Source organism: Nicotiana attenuata, unplaced genomic scaffold, assembly GCF_001879085.1.
Source record: "Nicotiana attenuata strain UT unplaced genomic scaffold, NIATTr2, whole genome shotgun sequence".
Taxonomy (NCBI): Eukaryota; Viridiplantae; Streptophyta; class Magnoliopsida; order Solanales; family Solanaceae; genus Nicotiana; species Nicotiana attenuata.
The window spans coordinates 579,827-589,321 of record NW_017670317.1 but is presented as its reverse complement, the minus strand read 5'-3'; the positions used below and the strand labels follow the sequence as shown (position 1 = coordinate 589,321).

The following is a 9,495-nucleotide window of genomic DNA, read 5'->3' as shown; positions in this document are numbered from 1 at the left end:
AGCCCGTTTGGCATAGCTGATTTAGAGTAGCTTATAAGCATTAGGTGCTGAAAAACACTTTTAAGTGCTGGAGCTGATTTAAAAAATAAGCAGTTACTTGTTTGGATAAAAGTGCTGAAATTAATAATAAGCAGCTGAAGAATTGGATATACGAAGAATTTTGTTCTAAAAAGAAGTATTTTAGGGATAGAATAGTAACTATTTTGGTCAAACCTAGAGTGCTTATAAGCTGAAATTTGATAAGTTGGGGGAGACCAACTTATGGCTTTTGGCTTATTTTTAGCTTATAAGCACTTAACTTATAAGCACTTTTAATTTTACCAAACGCGTAGATAAGCCAAAAAGTACTTATAAGCCAGTTTGACCAGTTTAGCCAAACACCCTCTAAGAGTAATTGACTATTTAAATTTGTGAAGAATTTAGGCATACAGAGTTATGTGATCAAGCGTCTCCCCACGTCTACGGATAAACCACCTCAGTTCCCCTGCTAGTCCACAAACTGCACCACCATTTTCATTTCCCACCATTTCTTTCTCTTTTCCTCCCAAACACTCAAACTTGAATTTTCTCACTAATTGTTTTTCTTGTTCTTCGTTCGACGCTAATGTCGTTGAAGCTCCAGCATCAGTATCCTCCTTGCTCTAGGTAATTTTTACTGTTTGTATCTACTCAGTTTTCTATAGCTGTTTGTTATCATCATATGCTAATAATTGAAATACTCGCTGAATCATAGTATAATTCATGACCGATTTGTTTGATAAAAGAATAATGAGGATTTAATTGATTTTACAGCTGAAAAATGGTTTTAATAGCTATTGTAGTGCTTAAACAAATAAAGCTGGAATTTTATCACTCTGTAGGAATTTTTATGCTAAACCTAAATTGTTATGAAGATTGCGGCTACGAAGTGCTCCGTTCAGCCAGAAATTTCTGGCAGGAATTATGAACCAAAATTCATCAATTTTACTTCCTGCCCTGCTGTACAGTTGGATGCAGGGGCGGATGCAACTTTGTAGTTCACCTGAACCTAATACTTTCGAAGCGGAGTATAAATTTGTGTATAAATTCAATAAAATTGTAATAAATAGTATATATGAATCCATAAGTTTAAAAATAAATCGGATTCAATGTTAAGAACCTTAAAGCTCGAACCCATAGAGTTTAAATCCTAAATCCGCTTCTGGTTGGATGATGATGAAAACTTACTATTTGTGATGGTGATGCTGTGCTGGAGGATTGTTTTGAGTCACTTGATATGATAGGGGCTAATTTTTAAGGTCCTTTGTGTGTGAATATTATGGAAGTATATCATTGTAAAGCAGGCATTTAAGATTGAAAACATTTCCTCTTTCATTTGGTTATAGGAATACTTGGATCTGTTACTCACTCCAATTATGAGCTAATAACGAGCTTAGGAATAAGCAAAGGTGATTCATAACAGTCTACTAATAAGCACCACATTTCGGATTTTAAGGCTTTGTTTCAATGACAAAGGTAGTACAACGGTGAATTTGTGCTAGGCACATATCACGGGCTTGAATCCTGATCGGTGAACCAAGTTTGTTATTTAAGTGGAGTAGAATAGAGGGCATGATGCATTATCTAGTAAGCACCACACCATGACGTGGATTGTTCTTCACTTCATCCCCAAAACCTTCACATCTGCTATTCCTAATTTGGATCGTGGCTAGTATTTACTAGCTACTTGTGGCACTTCCCTGCATTAATATTTCTGGAAATAGTAATGTTGCAATTGTGACATCTTGAATGACGGAATTAATGTTGAAGTTTCAGCCGTTTATCCAGAATGACATCTGATGATTAATACATTGATCTGGAAATTGAAGATTCATACACTGATCTGAAAGACTGTGTCGTAAATAGATACAGAGGATTACTGATCACTGATTTAGTACATGTCTAGCAGAGAAAGTCCTTGTCTAGTTTATCATTCTTATACTACTTAAATTTGAGTTTCCACAATATCTTAGATCCATTGGATCTTTCAATATTAATTTCTTCTTAAAGTTACATTAACTTTTGGCTGATTGTGCTCTTTTATTTCAGTTCTTCTAGTCCATGGCCTTCAGTTAAAGCAGTGAGAAACTATTATTTCAACAGGAAAGTAGCAGGCTTGAATCACCTGATATACAATCAATGCAATACAAGGAGAAAATGCAAAACAAAACTTTATTTGTTACAGGGTGGAAATCGTGATCTTAACCGCACATCACCCGATTCTAGGAAACATAGGATTACTCCTCGAACATCAAGAATACTACACCTATTGCCTTTTGCTTCTGCTGAGGATGGGGTGTCAGTTAATGGCAGTTCCGGACCATCTACTAGCAGTGATATGGAGGAAATGAGACTAAAACTAGATCTATCTATGCAAGGTGAAGAGATCGGTTCTGGACTTGTCCAGTCACTGCATGATGCTGCTAGAGTAATTGAGCTGGGAATTAGACAACAAGGCTCATTATCCAGGGTATCGTGGTTTTCAACTGCCTGGTTGGGCGGTGATAGAACTGCGTGGATCAAGGTGTTATCTTATCAGGTTGGTAACTTTATACTCTTCATTTTTCTATTGCTTGCTCATTTTGTTAGTGTTTAGATGCATAGGGCGCTGTGCTACCAGTACTTGAGTCATTAATATAAATGCACAAGAAGTAAATACTCTCATGTCATTCTTTAGGTTTCGTATGAGTGAAAAATTAAGTAATGATAGTTGTAGATCTATGCAAGTTTGGGTATGCATTGCTAGCTTGCTAAGAATGTTAGAAAAAAGACTTAGCGGTGAATATTATGCTTGTCGTTTTTACTGTTCTATTTTTCTTTTATTTTTTTGAAAGTAAAGAAAGACTCCATTCTACTAAAATCTCAATTTGTTCTTTCCTCCTAACAATCTTTTAATAGTGAATATTCTAGTAGACACTTTAAAAATACTTTCCATGGAATTTTGGTTTCTGCGCTGTCGAAAGTTTATAATTCTGTTCATTATCAGTAGTTTTATGTTGAGATTTCATTTTTGCACTGTATGATGTTATTTTCCAATGTGGTTTCATTGTATCCTTTCTCCAGGCATCTGTATATTCTTTACTGCAAGCAGCAAATGAGATTTCATCTCGAGGAGATGATAGAGATAGTGATATCAACATTTTCACGCAGAGAAGGTAATTCATTGTACTTTCTTTAATGGAATAGGTAAAAACTCTGTACCAAGAGTGAGAAGCATAACCTTCTGCTTGTCGCATCTTACTAGTGATATATGGTTGATGATTTTGACTACATATAGGTTATAGGATGTATTTGGTGCACTGGAAAATAGTTTTCCGATTTTTCTGCATTTGATCACTTTAATTTGTGAAAAATGTCTTTTCAAGTTAGGTATTTTCCAACAAAAGGAGGAAAATGACTTCGGTCACGTATGGACGGAAGTCTTTTTCCTTTACAAAAATCTCAACTCTCACTTCATATCAGTTGTTCCAATCACCATTTTTGCATTGTTGTCAGCCTTTACTTCTCAAATATATCAATAGAACACTGTCATCATACCCTATTTCTTGTATTATTATCATATGTCACTTCTTTTTATATCCAACTAAATATTAGAAATGGTCCAGAATAAATTCCTAAGGTATCGCATTTTCTATGGATAACATTTTTGATGAACAACATTTTCCTTCATAAAAGGCACCCCCGTTTTTTCTAATTTGTTTGCAAGGTAGAACTATTAACACGGAAGTATTAACATGTGTTGTTGGAACTCTAGACATCGCTAACAGATTTGATTTACAAGAAAGTTAATATCTATCCTAAAAACATTGTCATACTTTCCCCTTTTAGTTTTCTGAAAGTGTTGTTCATTTTCAGTAATTGGAACCCTTTTCATGTCAGTATTTTGTACATGCTAATACTCTCTCCATTTGTTGGGAGCATGGGGTTTAAGAAAGAAAGAAATACTTTTTGCATATAAGCTAAATATGTGTAACATATCTAGAGTACCATTAAAATCTTCTGGTTTTCAACATGCCCTGTCATTCCTATAAGAGCATGTCATTAAGGATAAAATAGGAATGTTAAAGTTAAAAAGTTTCCAAATATAAAAAGGAGCCAAGCTTTTGGAACAGAGCAAAAAGATTAGAGTATCATGTAAAATAGAACTGAGTAATATAGTACTTCAAAAGCTATTCTTTTCAGACATTTTAATTTTAATAAAGCAACCTGTAGCTCCATCTTCAGACTGGTCTTTGAAGTACTATACAATTTAAATCTGCTCATAAATTCCATGTGTGGTCAGACTATGAGAATGAGGATACTTGAAGCAGCCTTGAATTTGTAACGGGACAGAAGATGTAGTGAAGAATGATTTGAAGAGTAGAATAAAACAGAATTTGGGTGGATCAATCTGATATTTTTTTTAATAAGCCCTAGAAAAAGAAGATTTTTTAGAAAGAATAAGTGGAGAAGGATAGAGGGGCTCGCCATTATCCACCAAGTTTCGGACTAGTACAACCTAGTTGGAAACTGAATTGAGAATGGCGTTCTAAATAGTCCTGAAAGAGTAGGCTAAGGCTAAAGAAGCATCATGGAGGGAAAAAATGTAGATGCCTTTAGCTTATTGAGAAGACATGATCGTGCATTCATTTCCAGGAATGGCAAATACAGAGCAAAGATATAGGCATATAGCATCGCTGATAGATCAATAGTGAATGGGAATGATTTGAGGACTTTGGGGAGATAAACTGTGAGAATGCACGAGAGAAAAATCTATTGTTTAACAATAATACAATGAGACCTATATATAATACATATTCTACTCCTACTACATATGGACTAGGACATATTCTACTCCTAATATCTAACACTCCCCCTCAAGCCGGTGCATACAAATCAGATGTACCAAACTTATTACATATGTAACTAATATGAGGACCAGTGTGGGACTTGGTGAAAATATCTGCAAGCTGATCATTCGACTTCACCACGAGTCATGCCAAACTCCTGGATAACTGTGCTGAACTTACTAAACCAGACTCGAGAAGACTGCTCTAGACCATAAAGTGACCGGCAAGCGACATACAAACCCTACTTTTCTATTCCTTACATACAAGGCCACTAGACTCCCCCTGAGCAACAAAACTAGGTGGTTGCTAATAAACAGAAGTTGGCCAAAAAGTCGCCGGAGAAATTTGAAATTAGTGAGACTAAGTGAATTCTACACTACGAAATAGGTTCTAAAGCACCACCAAAAAATAGATGCTTTTCTGGAAATTACTGTTCACGCCGGAAAATCATTGTTCATGCCGGAAGAAGTGCATTGTTGCTCGCCGGAAAATTCCAAAGTTCTCGGAATCCTGTAGAAAATTGTACTGGTGGACACGGAATCACCCCATGAAACAACTATCCTAAAGAAATTTTTGAAAATTTTGGCTGGAAAGTGCTCCACGTGCCGGCGCGTGTGTCAGAAGCGCTCGCCGGAACCCTAGTTCTGGCGGCACGTGGAGGCGCGTGAGGGACTTTCTGCCGGAGCAATTGACTGGGGTTTTGTAGCCTGACTTTTCCCAACAAGATGGTAGTGTTGTTTTTCGGACAACACTTACCGATGAGAAGATAACGCAAATCAATCTTGAGTCGTCAGCCGGAAAGACACACAGTGACTGACTTTCTGTTTCGATGGGACTGGGATTTCTGGGGTTTGGTCGCACAAGGGTTTCGGATCTGATGGTGGTACTGGTATATGCACAGTACCACTGTAGCAGTGATGAACGCTGGGAACAAGACGAAGTTGCCGGAAAATTGCACGGCGACGAGATCTTTCTTCCCGGATGTCGCTGGAATGACGCACAACGATAATTTTCTCACTAAAGCTTTGATACCATGTGAGAATGTTGGGGAGAAAAATTTGTTCTTTAACAATGACATAATGAGCCCTATATATAATACATTTTCTACTCCTACTACATATGGGACTAGGACATATTCTACTCCTACTATCTAACATAAACTATGAACTTCTCAATTTAGTAATTTCTGGGTTTGCGTAGCATAACAGTGACTGGTTTCAGAAATCCTTTTCTCAGAACTAAAGGTTGAAAGTATTATGAAAAACTGCTCCCAATAAAGCTTCCACGACTAGGTTAATTTATAGTGACCTTCTTCCAGAATGTTGAGCCACTGTAAGAACACCTTCTGAGAGCTTTCAATCATTTTTATTAGATGGGCACTTAACAAGGTGTAATGCTTCTTGTATTGCTTTAATTATAAAGGAAGATGCAGTGAATTTAAAGAATTTCAGACCTATAAAACCTTTGTTGTGTAGGTTGAAAGTTGTATTGGCAAGCTAATTTTTGATTGCCAAAACGGGTTTTAGCTTGACTACCTACCTCGCAGTGTCCTGCCTCCCCCCGAATGATTGGTGCGACAGTTAGGCATCCTTAGACGAAATAGTGGTCTTTCAGGACATTGATGTTGCTTCCTGTCATGACCCAAACTCAGAAGGCCGTGATTGACACCTAGTGAGCACCTACTCACCAAGTGGACCTGCATTCGTGATAAGTAAGCATGTTCCATGCACAATCATAATTTACCAAGTAAATGTAGTTCATGTCATAGTAGTGGAACAGTACGAATAAACGATCAACTTCATCGCGAGTCTTGCCAAACTCCTGAATAACTATGCTATATATACTAAACCATGTTGGGTAGACTGCTTCAAACAATAATCTGATCGATGTAACCAGCATACAAGGCCAACAGAATAGTTTGGCCAACATAGTATTTCTTTTTTTGATTGATATTTTGGCCAACGTAGTATTTTGATGACAATATCTTCTCTTTTCGTATGTCGCTGGTGAATGCGAAGCGAGTAATTGCTCATTAGATGTCTTAGACCAGGTGATAAATAAGATATACGAGGGAAATAATTGAGAATTTGGGACGTGTTTAAATATCTGACACCTATATCCTTTATACCTCGTCATATAGTACTATCATTACGTTTCTCAATGTGGTACACTTCTAGCAATTTCACTGATAACGTTGATGGTAGTCATTCCTGCTACTTAAGAACTCAGCTTTTCTCATATCAGTTGACTGGCATCGGCATCTATATCTACGTTACGCCACACCTGTTTCCAATCTTGACAAATAAATCGTCCTACCGTAGGAGCGGGAATTCCAAATAACCTAATCTCGACATGTTTTAAGTTCCTTCTCCTCAGCATGACAACTGTCTGTTGGTAGCCAGCAGTTCAACAGTCCCTGATTTCCGGTGCCACTTCGTTCAGCCTGCGAGAACGAGGGGATTCTAAGAGAAATTGCTTGTCATTTAGCTCGGACACCTGAATTCTATTTTTGTTTTTTTATCTTTCCTGAGTTTGTCCTCATCTCCTTATACTATCCCTTGATCAAGTATTCAAGTTTCATCCTTTGCTCTATAGCAGAAGAGGATATTCAGTGCTATGAGTTCTTGTGTTACTTGTGCATTGTTTATTATCTAGTATTGGCCCTAGGATAAGATGATTGCTGACACTTACCTCCAACAACTATATAAATGAATGCTATGTTTTGCTCAATTGGGGTTCTGGTATATGTCAGTGAGTGCATTTAGGTGAAATTAACTACAGCATAATGCATAGTGCTTATATTAAGCTAGATAAAAATGTAGGATGCTCTCCCATTGCTTTTTGGTGTGGAACTGCACGCTCTTTTAAATATACCACATATAACTGTGCATGCCATGTGCCTTATAAAAGTTGAATATAATTGCCAATTTCTTTGTCTCTGAAGTATAAACGATCACTTGATTGTGAACTTTTGGCCCCAAGGACAAGTAGACTCCGTTCTTTATTTTTTTATTGTGTTGGTTCCTCCTCTTCAATTTTTTGGTTTGGTTGATGTGAACGGCTTCATTTCCCTCTCTAGTGCCATTTGATTTGAAACATATTATTCTGATGTGATTTTTGCATCAATGAAGTTTATCGAGGCAATCTGCTCCTTTGGAGAGCGTGATTAGAGATAGTTTATTAGCCAAGCAACCTGAAGCTTATGATTGGTTTTGGTCTGAGCAAATTCCAGCAGTGGTTACCACCTTTGTGAATTACTTTGAGAAGGATCAGCGATTTGCTGCTGCTACTACAGTGTATGTACTGACTGAAAGAACCATGAATACATTGATATTCTGCATATATATATATATATATATATATATATATATATATATGTATATGTATATGTGTGTGTATTAATTGATGCTTAAATAGGTTCCTCTCTGTTCAGGACCAGAAAGCAAACATCTTTGTCCCCTGGAAATGCAAGTGCTGTATCACTCCTTATGCTTGCACTCAGTTGCATTGCAGCGGTTATGAAACTTGGTGCTGCAAAACTGTCGTGTACACAATTTTCGTCTGTTATTCCAGACACACTTGGAAGATTGATGAACATGCTTGTCGAATTTATTCCTCTCCGACAGGCTTATCATTCCGTGAAGCCTATTGGTCTGTGTAGAGAATTTCTTGTCCATTTTGGTCCCAGAGCTGCAGCATGTAGAGTACAAAATGATTCAGGAACTGACGAGGTTATATTCTGGGTGAGTCTTGTCCAAAAGCAGCTTCAGCGAGCTATAGATCGAGAGAGAATATGGTCCAGACTCACCACAAGTGAGAGTATCGAGGTTAGAACAAAGCTCTTCTTCTTATGTGATACCTCGCTCGAATTTCTTTCAAAGAGGCGACTCATGGATATTTACCTAAGTTCATTTATAAGTTAGAACAAGCGAAATAGTAAGTTTCCATGCGCGACAAGTTGCTTTTTCTATAGATATACATTCCATCGATTTTAGACTTGGTAGAGAACTTCTATTGTTGTTGTTGTTGTTGTTATTATTATTATTACTATTGTTGTTGTTGTTACTACTACTACTACTACTATATATATATATATATATATATATATATATATATATATATATATATATATATATATATATATCTTTTTTGCTTGCACTTTTATTTTATTTCGATAACAATGAAGATATGAGTTGAGTTAAATGAAAGGAATGAGGATTCATATCGCCGACCCCAACTTGTTTGGGACTGAGGCGTAGTTGTTGTTGTTGTATACATTCCATTGATTTAGAAGTCTAATGTTACTCACTATAAGTTTTCTTTGTAGTTAGTACTGTTAAAGAAGGATGTAAATTGATGCTAAAAATTGGGTTGGCACATTTTCAGTATGTCAATGTAATTCAATATGTTAGTGTGTCGTCCTTAAACACCACATGCACTGTCATTTCACTTGTTGCTTTCTGAAATGTCCTGAGAAAAGCTTACGGAGGAGTAATCAATATATTGTAGAAGGTATTGAGGCTAATATAAGTCTCCGTTCAAGGATAAATTACCGTGGCATAATAATGCAGTAAAGCTGTATGAGATGTAATAATTTTGCTACACCTTTATGTGAGGTTGTTGCCTTACACATTTCCGACTTGAATAT

General features: G+C 36.7%; 1 protein-coding gene across 1 annotated transcript in view; it reads left to right on the top strand.

Moving 5' to 3' along the window:
- The first annotated feature begins 424 nt into the window (after positions 1-424).
- Positions 425-9,495, top strand: part of LOC109237751 — a 29,278-nt gene continuing 20,207 nt past the window's right edge. The window contains exons 1-5 of the mRNA XM_019404108.1: positions 425-645; positions 2,068-2,557; positions 3,082-3,173; positions 7,979-8,143; positions 8,281-8,674. Coding sequence (XP_019259653.1) covers positions 605-645; positions 2,068-2,557; positions 3,082-3,173; positions 7,979-8,143; positions 8,281-8,674 — 1,182 coding nt within the window. The 5' untranslated portion in view covers positions 425-604. The remainder of the gene's footprint in view (positions 646-2,067; positions 2,558-3,081; positions 3,174-7,978; positions 8,144-8,280; positions 8,675-9,495) is intronic.